This window comes from Idiotropiscis lumnitzeri, chromosome 12 (genome assembly GCF_059441095.1).
Source record: "Idiotropiscis lumnitzeri isolate Australia: NSW breed Sydney's pygmy pipehorse chromosome 12, RoL_Ilum_1.0, whole genome shotgun sequence".
Taxonomy (NCBI): domain Eukaryota; kingdom Metazoa; phylum Chordata; class Actinopteri; order Syngnathiformes; family Syngnathidae; genus Idiotropiscis; species Idiotropiscis lumnitzeri.
This window is the reverse complement of record NC_142402.1, coordinates 7,230,906-7,252,278: the sequence shown is the minus strand read 5'-3', so window position 1 is coordinate 7,252,278 and position 21,373 is coordinate 7,230,906. Positions and strand designations below refer to the sequence as shown.

The following is a 21,373-nucleotide window of genomic DNA, read 5'->3' as shown; positions in this document are numbered from 1 at the left end:
GGTACACCCTGAACTGGTCGCCAGCCAATCGCAGTGCACACGTAGACGAACATCCATTTGCGCTCACACTCATACCTAGGGGCAATTTAGAGTGTCCAATCAACCTGCCATGCATTTTTTTGGAATGTGGGAGGAAACCGGAGTACCCGGAGGAAACCCACGCAGGCACGGGGAGAGCATGCAAACTCCACACTGAAAGGCCGGAGCCGGAATTGAACCCTGCACCTCTGCGCTGAGAGGCTATCGTGCTTACCAGTCGTCCACCGTGCCCCCCACACAAGAAATTATTTTCTTAAAAAAAAAAAAAAACAAGCAAATAGCACGGCCTGCTTAAAATAAAAATGTTACACTGGAAACACAAAACCTTTTCCATGTAATGTGTTTCAAGTCTAGTCAAGTCTCATTAATATCCTGTCAAAGTCAAGTCAAGTGACTTTGCCCCCCACCCTTGCTCCAAACGTTACAGATGACTCAGAGACAAATACACGGACAACTAAAGCCTATGGTCATAGAAAGGATATGTGAGAGTAAGCAGACTGTGGCCATCGCGTCCCACCAGTCTCTGCTTCCAATTTGGGTGCAAATCAGTCACTTTCATAAGCTCTCCATGTTGAGCTTTGTCTTCACAGACTAAGCTACAATAAAAGACGCTTCGAGTGATGTACTGGTTGTATGTTATCAAATGTGCCAGAAAGGCCATATACCTCAAATCGCTCATGACTTTCAAAGGTTAAATTAACATTGTTTACATTACACAGTCTACAACGATTGTGATGTTGCATGTTGTTTCTATAAATAAGAAAAAGGATGCCAAGCAATTGAACTCATGATTACTCACCGTCAAAAGAGAGCTTTGTTTGGCACCCTTCTACCCCATGGCTTGAAGGACACTGTGAGTCATGGAGTTAAAGGGCGTCGTGAGCTAGATAGAAACAGCTAGAGAGCAAACAAGTTGTATTTGATGATGTCTCCATGAGACAAATAGACACAGCGATGCTGCCACGAGTAAGATGCTTTCATTGTTTTTATGGGCGCTTGCTTTTTCACAACTATATTTTGGGATCTGCTCCCACAAGTCGTAGAAGAAAAAATACATCATGCCAACTTTAAATTCGAAAATGATTCCACTTTGGTAAAATGTTAGTGTATGTGCGTAGTCCAAACCAATTTTTTGTTTACTATGAGTCAAAATCAAAGTGTGTTGAAGGCAATAATGGAAACTTTAGCTGTTAAAGCTAAAGGTTATTAAAAGGGAACTCAACACAGAAGTTTTCAATGCAAGAATAGATTATATATGCTGCCACTGATGAAAACATTTAGAATAAGATTATGCTCTTGAATTAAACTGAATAATCAATCAACATTAGAGTTGCTGCCATGTCCAGAAAAATGACCAGTTGCGGACAGGATGCGGCATTGAAGTAATAGTAGCAAGTTGCCTGCTAACACACCGTGCCAGTTGATTTTGTCACCGACAAATTGCGGAGGGTGCTGGATTTGCTTATTTGAGCCCGTGTACCGAGACCGAGATGGGAATCATGCGGTAATCATCAGAGGAAGCGTATAGGAAAGGCGCATCAACTTTTTGTTGTGAAAAAACTCTGCAAAAGGGATCCAATTCAGCTGACAACTCTGTAAGTACAGGTAGATGATGACACGATCGTGCTGTTTGATGTGGCTTTTGTATGATGAAAATAAATTTGTACCTTGTTATTCCTGGATATATACTGAGTATGAGTGTTTGGTTTTCAATGTAAATGAAGCAGGCACTATATTAGTATGGCAGATTTGGCGAACTCCAAAATTACATGTTCACGATTCGCACTCTGTAGGCAAGTGCATGAAAGTATATGCAATGTTTTTACATTTTTTTGGTTAGAATGAAAATAAAAAGATTTAAGTAATCAGCAACAAAGAATATATACAATGTCATATAAATATGACATCTTTTGTTTTTTTCCGGGTGTCGCGGTGGACGACTGGTTAGCATGTCCACCTCACAGTTCAGAGACACAGGGTTCGATTCTGGCTCCGGCCTTCCTATATGGAGTTGGCATTTTCTCCCCGTGCCTGTGTGTTTTTTTCCGAGGACTCTGGTTTCCACCCATATTCCAAAACATGCATGGTAGATCAATTCAGAACTTCTCAATTATTTTCTGTTATGCCTCTCCAGCAAGAAGAAGGCAATTCGCCCCTATCACCCACTCTCCGCCGCAACTATAAACAATAGCATTTTTGTTGCAAAACTAACCTATACCGTAGATTTAGTACTCGCAGCGCACAATGGGCAAGGAGAGCGCCACTGCCAACTACTGGAGTGGATGTGCAATTACACTTTATTGTAGTATAGCGGAAAAAAAGCATGTTCCCCAGGTTCACCATGGATGGTTTAGTTCCCCTTTAAATGTTATACTCTTTGAATTTGGTCCAGTACTTAATCAGCAAAATGTACGGGATGAATTGGTCTTTTTTACTAGCTCATGATGGTTTCTTTATTGTTTAACCATCATGCCATTGTCACATCAGGTTTTTGTAATCTGTTCTGTTGAAGTTTGATCAAACAAACAAGCGAAGCAAACGTATTGTTCAGGCAGAGCAACTTACTCACCCTGCTTACACGAGCTGACTGTTGTCATCTGCTTCATTCATGCTTCACAATCACTGGCCTCCTCTCAGCTGTCTTACTTGTAACTTACAATCACATTCATGAAGATGTGTGGAGCAGCCATATTGAGCTGGCACCCTTTATTATTTCTGAAGCCCAACCCCAGCTCTGCCTGAACTGCCACAACAATTAACTGTGGTCATTTTACACGGAGATGTATTATGTACTGTATGTTCATCACGGGGTTTGTAGGCACCGTGCCAGACTCTGCTGCTTGTCATTGCAACCCAGTCTGGAACAGTTTAGCATAAATGCCATTTTGACTGTGTGTGTCATATTGCAGAGAGTAAGAACTGAACCATGTTGTTGTCCTGGATTGCAGTCTGCCCATCAATAGTCAGGGGTATGATATTCTGGAGCAATCCGGTGAACTGTTGAACCGCCACTTGGCTGACCAACAGTGAGACTGTTATACTAGATTTGTTACAGGCTCCCTAGCCAGCACAAGGGGAATCTGTAAAATCTGAGGTGCTTTTGTTGTTTTCTTAGTGGAAACCATTTTTCGAGAAATATCTCCCATTAAGTGTAAACATTTTCCTTTTTTGTGTGTCTTGGTGTGCAAATATATAATGTGTTTGACTAGTGTATTGTTTCTTAGGATTTTTGTGAACTGTATTTGTGTAATAAAACTTACAAAAGAAGGATCGACTTCTTGAAGGGGTGTTGAGTTTGAGATGACAATGATAATAAAAACCCCAATTCTAATGGATTTGGGATGTTGTGTAAAATGTAAATAAAAATGAAATAAAATGATTTAGAAATTCTTTTTAACCTATATTCAACTGAGTACACTAAATTTGATGTTCAAACTGAACAATGGTATTGTTCTTTTATTTTATTTTTTTTACAAAACTTCTCAAATTTTGAATTTCATGCCTGCAGCACATTCCTTAAAACTTGGAATATGACTCACTGGGAAAGTTAAATACCAAAAAAATGAATTGGAAACATGAAGTGAACAAGGATTGGTCGTGGTTCACCATTTTATGAACAATTTTGTCTGCAAATAGTTTGAGAAAATAATAGTTGCAAGTGTACAATCGCATAAGATCATCGAAAGATTCAGAGAGCCCTACAGATTTCTACATGTAAGCGGCAAGACCAAAAACAAGACAGTGAATGCCCATGACCTATGACCCCTCAGGCGGCACGGCATTAAGGATATTGCCACATGGGGTTAAAAACACTTCACAAAACCATTGTCAGTTCACACACTTCACTACATCTACAAATACAATTTAAAACGCCACTGGCTTCTCTGGGCTCGAGCGCATCTCAGATGGACTCATGCAAAGTGTACTGTGGTCTGACAATTCCACTTTTCAAATTGTTTTTGGAAAACATGGAGATCGTGCTCTCCAGTGTCAAAGACGAAAAGCATGGCTTGTTATGAGCGCAAAGTTCAAAAGCCAGCATCTGTGATGGTATGCTGATGTATTAGTGCCCATGGCATATTTTAGCTCAAATCTGCGAAGGTACCATTAATTCCAAAATGTACAAACAGGCTTTGGAGCAACTGATGCTACCATCCAAGAAATGTCTTTTTCAGGGACATCACTGCTTAATTGAGCAAGACAATGCCAAGCCACGTTATGGATGTGTTACAAGCGCGTGGCGCTATTGTAAAAAATGAGTACTAGACTGGCCTGGCAGCAGTCCAGACCTGCCTCACAATTGATAATGTGTGGCACATGAAGAAGTGCAACTTACGCCAATGAAGACCCTGGACTGTTGAGTAACAAATTGTACATCAATGCAAAAATGAGAATGGATTCCATCTACGATGCTTTGTGTCTAAATGTCTTCACTTCCCAAGCGCTTATTGAGTTGTCAAAAAAAAGGTGTTTTAATACAGTAGTAAACATGCATCTGTTATTGAATGAGTCAATATTTGCAAAAAAAAAAAAAATGTTAATTTGTTTCAACTTTAGATATCTTTAGATGTCTTTGTTGTGTATTCAATTGAACATGGTTTGAAAAGTGTTGGCAAATCATAAAAAATATTTTTTTATGTATTACACAACTCACGACAGGTGAGACAACATCACCTGGAGATGGAGGTTAAATCAGTCAACGAAGTTCAAACACTGGAGTGGACTGCCAAGGTTAATTTCAGTGATGAACATTCAGTCGTAACTTATGGAAAGCCTGTCAGTCCATCATGACAAATGATGTGAAACTTATAAAACTGATGGCCTAAGCACTGACGGAAGTGGGTTTTTGCCCATTAGCGGATTCATCACTAACCACTGAAGGACTCCCGTTTCGTTACCAACTGAAGAAAACACACGCCGCGTCGTGGCTGTGTTTCTTGGTGTGGGTGAATACTTTGAGCAAAGGAGGAGCTCCTCGTCTCAGACAGAAAAAAAAGTGTGCAATGTTGAACATAGCTAGTCAATCCGGTGACCGGTAGTAGTTGTAAATGCTGTTTTGGTTAACAGTTCAACAGCTGTAAATTCAATCCACTCACTCACTCCTATCACCCCAAGCCTGCTTCTTTTTTAGCTCGTTTGAAGGTAGCTGGTAAAGGAAGCTGACTGTGTTTTGTAGCTTTCTGTCTCACAGATCTCAATGACATTGGCCCATACTGTTTTTATTTCAGCAGTCATGTCGTGTGTGTGTTTTTTTTTTTTTTTTACTTTATTTGTCTGTGCCTGCATGTGACGAAGTAAGTAGTACAGTTTTGATACTGATCGGCTGTCAGTCCCAAAAACGTGGTGACAAACTGCGATGACAGAAGCGTGTTTAAAATAACAATGACAATGTGACAGACCGGCAATGAGAGATTTGGTCGGCTTGAAATAATGACGGACTGAAATGACGGATACGTGGTCCGACTGCTAGCAAATGACGAGACGGACCGGCAGACCACCTCTAATTTTTAACACTAGCCACAGGAAGCGCAGATATGCATATGCATTGTCACTCACTGTTATTAATGTTTTATTGATTTTTGCATGGATAGTAGATGTAATGTTACTCATTTGTACAGTTAATAAAAGTTTAATGATAGTTTGACCCTGAAACGCTTTATTAATTAATTTCTCCTGGGAAATTTTGTTTGGCGAGCTTTGCAGTTTCAGTGTACATTTTGCGTCGTCGTTCGTGGTCTGGAATTTCTTGGTGGGGAGAAAGCATAGGAAGGACAGAAGAAAGAGTTCAGTTGTAAACCGACGTAAGCATTAATCAGTGGTAACTTATGTGATGTTGCGAGAGCAGCGCAGAGTAGTGGAGGAACTATTTTTTGTTTCCAATTTTCCAGATGCAGCCCAAATGCATTGACATATTTGAAACTACTTTGGTAATGTTCACTGCCATAGCACATTGTATGCATGAATAAATATGCATGCTATTTACAATACTTGTATTTATTATAGTAAAGATTACACTCTTGCTTTTTTATGTCATTTAAACTAATGTTTGCAAACCTTTTTTTTAACCAAGACACACATTTTACACCTAAAAAAAGAAATCTCATTTCACGCCATCCGACCAAACTAGTGAAATGCTGATGATCACATCTCAGTTTCCACACAAATGGACTCATGCTGTGTGAAATCTTTTTAGTTGAACACAAAGCTGATAACCTCCCAGGAAGAAATGACTTATTCTGTTAAATGCATTGGTGGGCGGTGCCTTTCAGACGCAGGCCTTCACTCAGACCCGTATTACCCCCCACAACGCCACCTAATAGAGCAAGATGCTTAGATTGGTGGAAAGTTTGCTCAGCACCAGGACCAAAAAACAAAAACAAAACAAAAAAAAAAGGAACACTGTGTCTGGTCAAAATCCAGTGTGGCTTGTAATGCTGCGAAACCAATAGCCACATGGGGACTAAAACAGCTCAACTGATTATCTTCCATTACAAAAGCCATCCATCCATTCTCTCGTCTCTATGCTACGCATTATGTTTGGGATCATGGGGGCTGGAAACTATTGCATCTGACTTGGGGCGAAAGGCAGACTACTCCCTGAGCTTGTCGCCAGTCAGTGCAAACCATTCACACTCACTTTCATGTCACTGAGTGGGAACTGAACCCAAACTACGTGCACTGAATTCAGGCGAATGTACTACTACACTATCAGTGACTCTATTACAACGTTCATCTCCAATTCTCATCACGACAGTAAAACAGTTCAGGTTCATTTATCTAATAACATGCCTTTAGAATCAAGAACTTTAAATCAAATACATCATTCTTGGCGGGGATGCATATTATTTATTGACACACTCCATCCTCTTTTCCTTGCAGTGTAGTTGTCACTGTGAAAGTGGCGAATAAATCTGAAATCTCATTGGTTCCGATTTTTTAAAAAAAGAAAACATCTATTGTGTTGTTTTAATTGTAGGGGGCTATCAATCCTGCATCTCAAAGTCTATGCTGATATAGAAACACATATAAGATGAAATTTGATTGGACAATAAAAAAATTCTAATGGTAAGCCACAAAGGATTGCTGAAAACAATCAAATATTTTACAAATCTATATAAGGTTTTGAATGTAAGTCAATTCTTTTGATAATGGTTAGGCTAGCAGAGAAATCTTTGAACACGTCACTGATGAAATGACACAGCTTGATTGCACCTTGATTGAATGAAGAGCATTTACTTACTCTTTCACCATGCTGTAAGTTACAGCAAAAATAGTCTAACAAAGATATATCTGTATCAATAAATACAGAATTTTCGGATAAATTAAGTGGAATTGGATTAAACCCTGCGGCAACCTGATGATTTCTGATGACACACTCGCGTGCCAACGCACCCTGGTTGGAATTAAAGAGTCAAATTATATTAATAGTGGGCCACAATTTAGACATGTACGTAACACAGACATGTTTATTATCTTAATAATAATAATAATAATGTAAATAGCATGACTAACACTTGCTCCCTAGCTTCCCAACTGGAAAAGAAATTCCTGCTTCGGTCGTGGCACGCTGTGAAATGCTCGACATGCAACAATTTGCCCTTTAAATGTACAGCAACGAGTAAAACCTCAAATGACCTTTTCCAGGCTTGTTTCCCTTGGCTAAAAATATGTTGTGAAGTGTTCTTCACCAGCGCAGTGAACTGAAGCAATAAAGCACAAACAATCAACCAGCAAGCAAATAAATGCAGCCCCACTCCCTCTCACATCAGCTGATTATGTTAATGAAAGTAGAATTTGCATTTCGGCAGTCTAAAAGCATCATTTTGTACTGAATAATGTATTGCCGGGGCAAAGGAATAGCATTGGGATGAATCGAAAAGGCTTACAATGCCATCTGAAAAGTCTAATACTGCTCAATAATGAATGTGTATGGATGCGTGTGTGTCCAAGTAGTGCCTCACAGTAGAGCATCCAGAGACAGGCTCTATTACATCAAGTGAAAACGGGCCAGCAACAATGTCCACACCACAACAGAATTAAAAATAGAGATTATTGTTTAACTGTTGCATATTTGACTAGTGGTAAGTTTGCCTGCCTCACAGTTTTGAGGTTCGGGATTCAAGTTTGTACGTTCTTCCTTCCCCATTCCAACATCGTGCAAGACTCTTAATTGTCCACAGGGATGGATGCCAGTGTGAATTGTTGTTTGTTTGTGTCCTGGGATTGGCTGGCGACCAAAGTCTGCTGGTATAGGCTTCAGCTAAGATAATAACCATGACCATGACAAAAAATAGGAGGTCCAAAAGAAACTACATAAAAAGGCAGAAGAAAATCCAGAGCCAGGACCAGGGGCTCCTAGCAGGTCACCATAATATGTAACGGTGGAGCTGTTAAACAGGTGTTTCATATTTTCCCTGATTATCTCTTACTACTCAGCACCTCAGAAAGAACAGATGTTAACAATAGAAATGGGTCATCAAAGTTAGTCTGTCGGTCCGTCAGTCGGTCCGTTTGCCAGTCCATCGAACTGGTGTACCTGCATCTGTTCTAACTCATAAAACACCAAAAAAGTTTTGTTTTAGTGTTTAAAAATGGCTGACCCTAACCAGAATCCAACTCAGCATTGTGACCAAGGGTGAATAAAGTCCAATCCAAGTAGCGCATTCCAATTTATAAATCTTTATTAAAAAAAAATGATAATAATAATATTATAAATTCTCATCTTAGACTTTTTCGTCTTCCATCCTTCTTCCTAGTTTACTTTACTTGCGGTTTACAGCTCTTTGAAAGGAAGCTCAACATGTTTCCATATTTGTATCGTCAATGCCCCGCCACATGTCACTGATGATGAAGTGGTCCACTCGCCTGACTTGTGTGCCGGCAGTGTGGGATGGGTTCACCCTTAGTGATGGTGTCTATGTGTGCCCTGCGACTGGCTGCCGACCAGTTCAGAGTGTAGTCTGCAGAATAAATGCACCAACATTTTGTGTAATTTACAGCATGGCACATTAATGAATTTCAAACAATAACGGGAGGGTCATAACCATATATATTACAATTCTTCCAAACTCAATGGGTCTCGTGTCCACTTCATGTCCGGTCGTTCGGGCACAACATTTTTGGGATACTGAGCATGTGGCTCATATATGTATGGTCCAACTAACATCATGCCCACAAGCTACTCTTCAAAAACCTCAGATAAGTTTGAAATATCGCTTTCTGAGTCCATTTTTGACAGGCTTTGTACACAGTTGTTCTTGAAATGACGTCACACTTCCGGGTTTGTCGCTTGCCAGGATGTCACTTTGCAAAATAGAAATGTTTTTTTTCATGCTATATTTTTTGAACGATACTTAATTATTTTACTTTGACTTCATTTGGCATTTTCTGAAATGACTTGACACTTGTTCTTCAACAAAAATGGCGAATGCAGAACAATTAACTTTTCTTCATTTGTTTTAACCGTGTCTCATTTCATTGTGGAACAGACCCCAAGTGATCAAATAGGAGTATGTTTCATAAGAGACGTTTCTCAGTGAGGGGAGGAAAAAAAAACAGGTTGTTTGAACCCCGTGCGTACTGTGAGAGTGTATGATAAGTGGAAAAACATAATCTGACAGAATTTGAAAGTTGTCGCAGTACAAAGGTGATTCGAAAAGTGCTCCCCAGAAGCTGCCGTCTTCCTCCTTGGTGCTGCATATGAATGTCTCTGTGTGAGGGCGGGGAGGTGTTTTTCTTTTTGTGCGCCTGCACTAGAACAGTGTGATGAGAATGTGCGATGAATTTGAATGCAAATAGATGTTCCTGTGTCACGCCTGTGTGAGACACTGATTGCAAATGATTCATGGTTGTTTTGTTTTACGTTAAAGTGCCTTGTTTTACTTTCTTTTCCTCTCATTATCTTGTTTACCGGCACTGCTTTTTACATGGACAGATGGCTTGTTAGTTATCGACACAAGTTGGAACACTTAAAGGAAGTTTTTCCCATCAATTCAACATTATCACTAAGACCTTGTGTGCTACTTACCTACTGCACTGTATATATTTTCATTCAGATACATGCATTTTCCCTCAGGTTGTTTGCTTTTGGAGTATGTCAATTTATGGAAAGCAATTTGGCAACTGATTTAATATACACGCATGCATTGACTGACATTGTCAAAGGGATATTGTTTTAAGATGTTTATTGCTGGGGTTGTATTTGTCTGAGCTGCATAAACATATAGGTTCTTACATAATTTTTCATATTGTCCTCATCTACTTTATTTAAATAATCTAGACAATATATTAAGTGACTCATAGTAGAATCAAAGTTGAGCATTTATAATTACCTTCTTGACAATGAATCAATATTATATCATAGTTTGGCAGACAGTGGTACAACTCTTCTATTGGGCCTAATTCAAATGTATTATATATGTATAGTAAATTTATCAAGATGACATTATAAATCATACCGTGTACACTGTGTACACTTTGTTTTCCTGCCACATGTGAATATTTAATGTCTATAAATGCATATCAGTTCTATTTATATACCGTATATATGATCATTTATGATGATAAAAAGACATGAACATGAATTGAAGCGATAACATATGTAAAGATGGTTAGAAAGCAAACACGGTTCTCTCGTGTGCACATTTGTGTAGGTCAGAGTTATACTCAGCTCTCCGTGGGGCCAGATGGGGATCGACAATCCTCCAGATGGGAGCGATTGGGAGGAAATCCGATGATGCTATAAATGATCACAGCTAGCCAGAAGACTTGTTGACTTTAATTATACTGCTTAGATCATGGTCTGAACTTTGTGCCGCTTGATCAGCCAACCCACACTCCCTGCCCTGCTCTCGACTGTTTCTTTCTTTCTTCTCACCAGGTTACACCTCGTATGTAACACTTGGCTACAGACCACATTCACAAGCCGACACTTATATTCTTCGTCATGCTCCCTGTCTGTTCTGCAAGGACAATGCCATATAGAGGATCGGGCTCTGAACCAGAACTCGTTTTGAATCTTTTCTTCAAACTGACACCTTAAATGTACCAAAAAAAAAAACTAAAAAACACCTACCATTGTACCTAATGCATAAGTGGGGTCAAAAAGGACCCCGGGGCTTGTTTTTTTTTTTTTATTCTTTTCTCAATGTTTGTTATTTTTCATTATTAGCATTTAATCTTCCATCTATTCCTGAAATGGGTTGTCTTTGACGCGAGGCCATTTTGTTTTGTTTCAAATTGTCATTGTTTTTAAGTGATTGCAATTTTTGTATTAGTACCACACATTTCCGCATGTGAGGTCAAAAATGGCCTCAAGCACTTTCTTTGTAATTTCAAACGTAACTCTACAAACCTTTGATGTTTATCAACTGTTAGTGTCAGGTATGAATTTACTGTTGTGTCACGCATCTAATGACGATCGTCTTACCACCCTGAAAGGCATTTGTACAGAAGTACATTATTGTTATTTTTCTAGCTCATAATATAGATATTATGAAATGTTATTTTCCACACCCATGAATTTTGTGTGACAGTGGTGTGTTACATCAGTGCACTGTAGCAGCCCAGCTAACTGACACACCTGTGTGGAAGACATGTTAGCAGGGGTGGCGTTCCCATCAAAAGCAATGCAATGACACAAAAAATAAATCATAACTTGGCCATTTGGCAACAGATTTTCATGCGGTTTATTTTTTTGTCAATAAAGTTCTACCAATAGAAAACATTTGAGAAAGAAAAATAATTGTAACACAATCTTTCAGTTTTCGTGGCGTCCACACATGCTACGCACTGATGCCTTTGTCTCTCCTAGCTTTGCTTCGCTGTGGGCATGCACCTCAAAAGGAGTATGTCCGATCTACCTACAGGATGTTCATATCTGTTTTTATCATTCTCATATTAGTACTTTATTGTCTGCTACACTAGTTAATATCTCGGCATCTGTTGCGTAAATAGACTCTTACTACCATGTGTAGAATTTTCTTAATAAAATAAAAGCCCTTAAGTGGGCCATTATCGTCCAACTAATATTGATTACTCAGTGATATCCTATTGCTAGATATTGTTCGATCAGTAATCAAAGGGTTAAGGAAAATAAAGATTTGGTCTCCCATTTGCTGCATTCCTTCGTCCAGTACAAACACTTTTCTGCAGTCCGTTTGTGAAAAATTTCCATCCATTTCCAAGGTGGGAGGTCACTTATAATGGAGGGGTAGGCCGGGTTCCAAAAGGTGTTTGATGTGATTGCGGGCAAGGCTCTCAAATTCTTCCACAGCAATATCATCCAAACTTGGCTTGGAGTGAGACAATAATTTCAAGGTAGAGAAAACTGCTTCAAGAATTGTATAGTCCAAAAGGTCTTGACTTGAGATTCAGAGGAACCAAGACACCTATCCCAAAACTTTGTTGATTAATTAGTTGATTTAGGGATATATGTCCCTTTAATTGCTTTAGAGCAATCAATGTCATTTGGTTATCTGGCCACAAGGCGTGAATTAATTTCAGGCTCTCTCGACTTGTATGGGCCCTCTCTCAGTTAATGTTACCGCTGCATTGCTGCTCTTTCCTGAGACACCTCTCTGAATTGGCGGACCTGCTGTAAATCGATAGGCTCTCCCTATTGCCTTTCTTCACACTCCATGGCTGATATTAAGGAGCTGGCTTACTCCCAGCCCTCTGTGATTATTCTAGTAGCCATGTGGCAGAAGTCTGTGGTGCTTATACTTGTCCCATTGGCTTGCAGTGCTTTTCAATTCACCGCACACAGGATGATTCGTATCCTCTGCGTTACTGGCTTGCAGAAAAAAAATCAGGGGATATCATGACCTCCACACTCTCCAAGCTCTTTCATGTGCTTTTTGCAACCATGCCGCACCAAACTGGCATTTCATGTATGAATCCAGGTGATTCTATTAAGCAACCACAAATAGATTCATGAGGAAAATTGAGCCGTGGAAAACACCTTTCAAGTGTTTTATGATTTTTTTATGCAGCCTAAATGACATATTGTGCTTATGCACAATAGGAAGGTACAAGGCAGTCTTCAATTCCCCACGTCTCACACACACAGCCGAGTACATCAACCAGAAGGGGGATGATGTTTGAGAAATTACGGTAGTAAGATAAGGTTTGTGTTACCATAGCAGTTTTCGATGGTTATTTCCCTGCTTACATCATGATTTAAATGTGGAATTTAATATATTAGTAGCATCTTGTGAGCATATTCTAAGATAAGTAATGAAAGCGATAGGGTCAAAAAGGCATTATGTTGCAAGCTAGAAAGACGGAGATGGAATCTTATCAGACCAAAAATAATTCTCCAAGCTGAGATGACACATCATTGTATTGTATGTTTGGCACCATTAGTTTCAGCAGGGGGGTTGTAATACAGACGTTATGAGCTATGATATTATATCTCAACTTAATCTGAAGTATATCTGGTAGCTGTTGTGGTCTAGAATTGTTTGTACATCACAGCTGTGTGAAAAATATTCTGAAACCGATGTCATGAGGCAGATGCGTCGAATCTTAAACCCCAAAGGAGAGAGCAAAGGTGGCGTTATTAAACTGATCTTTTTTAAACAACTGGAGTCCGGAATGAAGACTGAAAAATGAGAAACAGTCGATGTGACTAATAAGGTCGCTGTAGAAAACCAACCAAAGGAGATGGGCGGAGCCACAGCAGAAGAAAGATGTCACTAAAGTAATCAGTACAACCAAATGTTACCCACATAAGTTAAAATACACATCTTGACAACAGTATAATAAGAATAAGAAAGAAATTACAGAGTTTACAAAGGAAGAGAATGGAAGGAAACAACAGAAATACTTATAATTTTTTTTTTTTTTGGAGGGGGTGCCAGCTGGGTTATGCCCATGTATTTTATTTCCATTTTTTTTTGTAAAGTGAGAGCTATTCAAAGCCCACACAAGGAAGCCCTGAGCTGAGATACAAACCAAGGAAATAGATTTCCTTTTTATTGCTTTGTATTAATCTTTGGGGCATAGATAATGTTGAGAGGTCAGTGTTAAATAGATTTGCAGCAGAAGCTTCTCCTGCTGCAGAATGAGTTTGAGGAAACCTTTCGATCATGACTGCCACCACTCACTCTGGTAATGATGCTGGGCTTCATTAAGAAGCTCATTAAGTCTTGTCGTTAAGCAGCAGGGTTGTTAAGGCTTTGATTGTTAATGGCTCTTCATTCAGAGGCGAGAGAAACCAGGCTTCCCAGGAGGTTCTGGACGGTCCATTGCACAAGTGTTTTGGGTCACATCATAAGATGGTGGATGAGGGGAAACTAAAATTTGAGTGAGTGAAAACGTTTTTAAAGGGAAGTTATGGTTGTGAAATCACCTGAACGAGAATGGCCATTATGACTGTGAACCGCCATTAATGTATGTATATCACCTCATATTATCACATACACAACAAATGACTGTTCTACTACGTTCCAATTTATTTAAAAGGAGGGGGCGGTAACAAAAAATGTTTGCAATATCTTTGTTTCAAAGTAAAAAAAAAAAATCAAATTTTGCGTGTTTTAGCAAGAAACATGGAGTTGATGCACCTGGATTGGTGGGCCACATTAAATAATGTGGCCGTATTTAGAATTTGTATGTGAATGACCTTAAAGATACTGTTTTAACGACTGTAAATATGTGTAACTTGTTGTGTGCATGTACAGAAAGATGTGGTTGTAACCACTGAAAAAAAGTTAGTTTAGCTTCTTCAACTGTCTTCTGCATTGTTGAAAATTACGATTATACACAGCAACTCACATTTTGCTCAGCTTTAGCTAAAAGCATTTAAGCTAAGTACTGCCTTTCAAATGATACGAATAATCACTTGGTAACTGGGTTGCCCATGTTTTTGTCCAACAATAGAAAATAGAGATAGATGGAGTTTAAGGTAGACAATTTTTAAAAACCATTCACATATATGAGGACAGTTATGTTGACTTTGATCTAATCTCTATCAACAATAAAATAACTTTGAGAACTTTCTCCTGCTCTATACTTTATTTCATTGTGTAAATTAAATTCAGTTGTTCAAATTCAGTTCATAAAAGGCCATGGGGCCTTTTTTGGTACACTGGCACCCATGCGCTCGGCGTACAAATGAGCATAACTTAATTTTCAGTGTTCGTGAAAGTCTAATGTAGCGTATTTGAGGCTGCGTTGCACCTGGCTGGGCCTAACGGTGAACGAAGCAGCCTAGCTCCTAATGCACCTGATAATTTGGTGACAGAAAGTAGTGTGTTTGGCGAAAAAACATCTATCGTGTGCTTCAAATTTTGGTGCAAATGAGTGATGCCGTTAGGATTGGCCAGGAAAACAATCCGTTCCCTGCTACAACGGTTCGCAAAGGCCCGAAACACTCATTTTTACCAGCGCAGAAAAATATAGAAAAAACCCCAAAAAACTCCACCTTGCACAGTTTTGCGCCCAGAATGAAAAAAGGCCCCCTTCTAGATTTTAATGCAAGTGAGTTTGTGCAAAACAAATGTTGCTGCAATGCTGCCATTGGAAAAAAAAAAACATCGTGTGAGAGATTGATTATGTAGCAGAATTTATGTAGTTCTTCAGTGATGGGGAACAAGGTGAAGAACAGAGAGATTGGACGATAGCTTTTACTGACAAGATGCTGTCACGGGCCATTGGTTAGTGTTGAGGTGAAGTAGCCATTGTAGTCCCAGGAAGTGATTGGCCAAAAGTGCTAATTGATGATTACGAGCGATTGAGTCCAAAACAAATAGGCAGGCATACGCAATCCATTTAAACAATCCACAATAAATTACCTAATCTTTTCAATGCTATTCCATGTTGAGTCTAACTAAGAACATGCTGTGCAATTTACCTGGCTAATGTATTTGACCACTCCTCAGGGATGGCGCTTCTCCGGGGCTAGGCAGAGGTTGCAGCTCCTTCAGAAATCCGTGTAGCCCAGTTAAGACCCTCCAGCATTTTGATATGATTTGATTTAATATTTGATATTTGTAAATATATTAATAAATGAATTTCTCACGGTGGAGGACTGGTTGGCATGTCCGCCTCTCAGCTCATTTCGATTCCAGCTCCAACCTTCCTGAACATGGAGTTTCCATGTTCACCCGTGCTTGCCTGTTTTGTATCCGGGTACTCTGGTTTCCTCCAACATTCCAAAGACATGCAGGATAGGTTGACAGGACTCTCTAAATTGTCCCTTGGTGTGATTGTAAGTGCAAGTGATTGTTCGTTAGCAACCAGTTCCGGGTGCCGACTGCCTGAAGAGAGCTGGGATAGGCTCCAGCACGCCCACAACGGTTGGGGGGGGGCGGTTCAGATCATCGATTAATGGATGATTTTCTCGTCTCCCTGTCTATCCATCATGCCCCGCCCTGGTAGAAAACAAATCCTGGGGCGTGCCTAAACAACATCATCTGAGTACTGCATATATCCTGTAAATTTTAGGATTGGGGAAAACATTCTGCATTCTGTGTTGGAGAGAACCTGTGGTCTTTTTCTGTATTTCTATAAATGGCTCACATGCGTATGAGTGCTGACGTGAATTATGATCATTCATGGGGGTGACATGTTTCAGTGCAATCTGTCAACAACGGAATCTCTGCCATAAATATTCCGTTGATGTAGGTGTAGTGTGGGCACCAATAAACATAGCAGTGATGATAGGACCCATGTTTAGAAAATAGATTATTAGTCAGCACATAGTCAACAGTGACAGAATGTGAACAAATATCTGAAGCAGCTGTCTGGAACGCACTGACAACTTTTGACAAAAAAAAAAAAAAGAGGGCTCAGGTGGGTTTCCATAGTCTAGTGATAAACATCTCATTTGCTTCAAGTGGGTTGTTTTATTGTTCCGTAGTTGCTTTCAGTTGGGATTGCTACTACAAAAGTAGTACTTCCATAAGTTATTAAAAATGTTGGCTGCATAAATAATCTTGTTTACGCTTATGGGAAAAATTACATTTGAATTGAACATTGGCAAGTCATTCCAAATCATTCAAATCACCGTAATCCACTAAATAGAAGGACAATGTATCATTTGTAATTCAAAAGGCTTCTTATCCTTCAATATCGAATTAAAAAATATTAACTAATTGACTGGTGATTTTTGATAAAGGTGGTGCATCAACAAAAGCATCATATTGAACTTTTGTTGATTGCCTAGAAAAACTTTAATGAACAATGTGATGTGGTATTATTTTTAATTGAATAGAAGCAAGACAATTTAATCCATTTCTGTTGAATATTATACTTACTTTTTTAGATTTCCTCATTTTTTGAGAAGCAAAATATGGTCATCCAATTTGTAAAAAAAAAAAAAAAAAACATTTTCTGCAACTCTTTCATGTCATGATGTCTTATTTATTATTTCTTTATTTGCACCTTAAGTAAAGGCATTTAAAAAACTCATGACCTTTAGTAAATTGGTGCATTCATACAGCTTACTCATGGAAAAAAGGGTTCGGGTTAACCCATTTCCAAAGTACTGTGAATGTTGATTCGCAGTAGCCAACCGACTTCAGAAAAAGTACTTTGCTGTTGCCATGCAACATTGTTGTCCCACTTATAGACTTTTCACATTAGGTGTTGGTGTGAACTGCGCATTTTTATTTATTTTTTGGTCACAGGTGCCACTCAAGCCCACTAATGTGCACATATTGTGTGATTGAATCTCGTGCGGGTGCGGGGAGAGTGCTCCCTGATATTGCTTCCAGCTGAAGCCCCGGCTGCTCCGCTACGCTCGCCTCCCACTAGGAGTTAATCTAATAAAACTCAACAGAAGGCTGAGATCGATATAGCTTGTTCCTCTGCCGTGCACTCCGGACTCATCCCCATACATTCCTATTAGTTAGGGAATAATTGATTGGCCGACTGTTCATTATTCCTTCTATTTGGAGTTTTCATTAAAATGCCAAGGCACTCCATGTGCATTTGCTGGATGTTAAAAGAGGCTTTTAAGAGGGGAGGGCATAAGTTCTCAATAACACTGAGTTGAACCAGAATATGTTTCATAACTACTGTATTGTATGAAGAAGGAAGAGCATGGTCATGAAAATAAGTTGTGTTCGTGAAAAACTGAACTTGTATGCATTGGTTTTAGTGATAGGCCGATATGCTTTTTTCAGGGCCGATACCAATGCCAATTATTAGTCGACATGGAGGCCGATAACCAATATTTAAAGCCGATATTCATAGGTTGAAAAAAAGGGGTGAAATTTGAAATATTTTGAAAAACAGCAACTCCAAAACTAGATTTAGTTTAATTGCCTTTAAGTACATGTTTATTAAACAACGTAAGTGATTTACAACATGTTAAAGCTTTTTGGGATCTCAGAAAATAGGCAACTTAGTTTTAAAAGTCTAAAAAAAAGTGCAAGGAGATCCCAGGCTCAGCTGCATGTCTTACAGTTCAATGAAAACAAACATCTCTTTAAAGTTTACTACGGCAAATAGTTTTCTATTAGTTGTGAGTAGTAGTAGACTGACATTCATTAAAATTTCAGGAAAGTCTGTTGTGATGCGTGTGACTCGATGTGAAAAAGCAAAGAGGCAGCTCACTGCTGATTGCCTGCTACTAGGATACAATCAGATGGTGCTATGAGCGGGCCAATCGGCTTCTGCGGGCAGGGCCACCAGCACAGCAAAGAGAGAGAGAATTGTGCTGCAGCGAGCCAAAATAATCCAGCTTTTAATTTAATTTATCGGCCTACAAACTTAAAAAAAGGCAGATGCCGATAATCGGCAAAAGGCCAAATATCAGATAATTGGCCCGGCCAATAATTGGTCTAACACTAATTGTTTTATTAAATGCGTGTTTAAAATTTTAATTTTAAATGTCATCATAGTACGCATGATTGCAGAGGACAGGTAGCTTGTCTTGATTGACTTTTAAACTGGGTCCACTGTCAGTGTAGTCATTCACATAACTAACTTTTATGAAGTTGGCGTGGGATGAAACTGAAGTTCCTGTTTTTTTTTTTAATCTTCTTGTCTATCTTCTCCCACCTAGCTCCACACTGACATGGACAGGAATGACGGACGCACTAAATATGTCCTACGTGGGGAGGGTGCCGGCTCTGTCTTTGTGATTGATGAGAAGACAGGTAACATCCACGTCACCAAGCCACTGGACCGCGAGGAGAAGGATGAGTACCGTCTCATTGCCACGGCCACCGACAGGCAGACGGACCGTGCCCTAGAGCCCTCGTCACAATTCATAATTCGGGTGCAGGACATCAACGACAACCCACCTGTCTTTGACGAAGGCCCCTACAGCGCCACGGTGCCTGAGATGGCAAATATAGGTAGGCTACTTTTTTTTTTTTTTTTTTTTAAACCACGTCAAAAAGGCACCAGCACCAAGCACAAGCGATTGCTATCATTTGTGTATCTGTTGGAAAAGCTATGATGATGATAAATAACTTATCTATCAACTTATCATCTTCAGATATAGCAAAAGCAGTATTGTGATATTGTGTATACTTTATGAATTTATACTTACCTAGTTAATAAGTATAAAAATTGGTATCTGGTTTTACGAGTTGAATTGATTCGTCAACCAAGCTCTGAACTTATTCATATATTAAATTAATTTTCCTATTTCAAATTCATTGAAAAGTCATTAATCTACAACTAATGTATGAATACAGCAAAAAACCCACACAATTTTATATTATCAATAAAAAAACAAATAATGAGCTGAAGTTACTTCAGTGTTCGTCTTAGTTGTAAGCTCCATGCGAGTGTTATTTTGTATTTGTTTTTGACTGTTTGTCCCATTCAGCAAACAACTGAAAGATTTTTCATTTTTTTTCTTAAGCACCTCCCATTGCAAAGCAGAAAAATCAACCAAGCTTGGAAATGTAAAAAAAAAATGTTGGGGCACATGTAAGTCAAGTGTGTATAATTAGTAGGACCTTGAGTATTGGAATCAATTAAGTGTTATTTCCTAAACTTACCGGGCACGTAATTATGTACACCTGCTCAAATTGTTTCAGCACAACTTCATCAAACATCCTCTGTTTGATTAATATTATTGTGTCACATTACATATTTAAGATTGCAGATGTGATTTACAAACCTTGTTTTGAGCTGATTTGCAAAGGTTTCAACATCAGTTGACAATTCCCTCACAGCACCATGACGCTGATGTCAAATAGCCCCGTTATGCAGCATTGTGCACAAACTTGAATTGAATCTAAGTCATGTCTTGACACTACTGGGACTGATTAATTAAAACAGAAATCAAAAGAGTCAAAACTAAATGATCCAGGGTAGCAATTTTATTGCTGAATGTTTGAGTCAAGTTACATTCTGTAATAAGATTATAATTGAGTTTGAAAAAAAAAATCTCCCTCATCTGTTGAACCAAGACACTGTATTCACCCTGCTGGTCGTTTTGAGTTATTGAACATGCGACATCGGTTCACCTTTTTGCAGTCGCAATTAAACAACAAATATTTCTTCTCCACCTTGTTTTTCTCCTTCTTCTACACAAAATCGACTAAGTCTGCCTTTATCACTATGATGCGCTATATCGTCGCTTCCGTCTGGTTCCCACAATGCTTAGCACACTTGATATAATATATAATATGTGTAATATAATATAGAAGCTGTAATACCCTCAAATAAAATAGAAAGTACAAAACATTCTATGTGCATATTTAATCGCTGGCATTTTATTTTTTGCAATTGTTGACCAGTTGTGCAAGTCCATTTTTTAACCTTATTTAAATTTGCATGGATAATTTCCAGTGATCGCTCGAGCCTGTGATGGAAACTGTGCAAAACAAATTCAGATGATAAAATATGTGATTTTCACAGTCCCTAAACCCTCCAATTTTTATAGATTTGCAGTGCACTTCATCTAGCTATTAAATACAAATTGACAGTTATTCATGTTCAGGTTCCGCATAATGAGCCGCTCCCACTTCCGCTGTTTCCTCCCATCTTAAACCTCTCTGGACTTTTTTTTCTCTATACTAATTATGAATCTGAGTTTCTTTTTAAAGGACAAGAGAAGCCAATGTCATTTGTCGCAACTCTGACCTACCTCGACCCCATTTACAAATAATATATTCCACAAACTGATAATAATTCTGCTCCAGTTTTTCCCTTGTTGCAAGGGGGTGTGCTTGTGCATATAAGCGGAAAATTGTAAGAAAAAGAAAACAAGTCTGCCACTCACAGCTGTGCTGTTTTTTTTTTTTTTTTTTTTAAACTCAAGCAGTTTGTTTAACAATACACACCATTAGATATTTTCCAGATCACTAAATACAGTAAAACCCACTCCATCGCAGATACGAGTTTGTATTTGTGTGTTGTATTG

The 21,373-nt window shown here is 38.9% G+C and overlaps 1 protein-coding gene across 1 annotated transcript in view; it reads left to right on the top strand.

Moving 5' to 3' along the window:
- cdh24b (cadherin 24, type 2b) overlaps positions 1-21,373 on the top strand; it is a 175,961-nt gene that overhangs the window by 79,238 nt on the left and 75,350 nt on the right. The window contains exon 3 of the mRNA XM_088310657.1: positions 19,055-19,349. Within this exon, the coding sequence (XP_088166783.1) occupies positions 19,055-19,349 (295 nt within the window). The remainder of the gene's footprint in view (positions 1-19,054; positions 19,350-21,373) is intronic.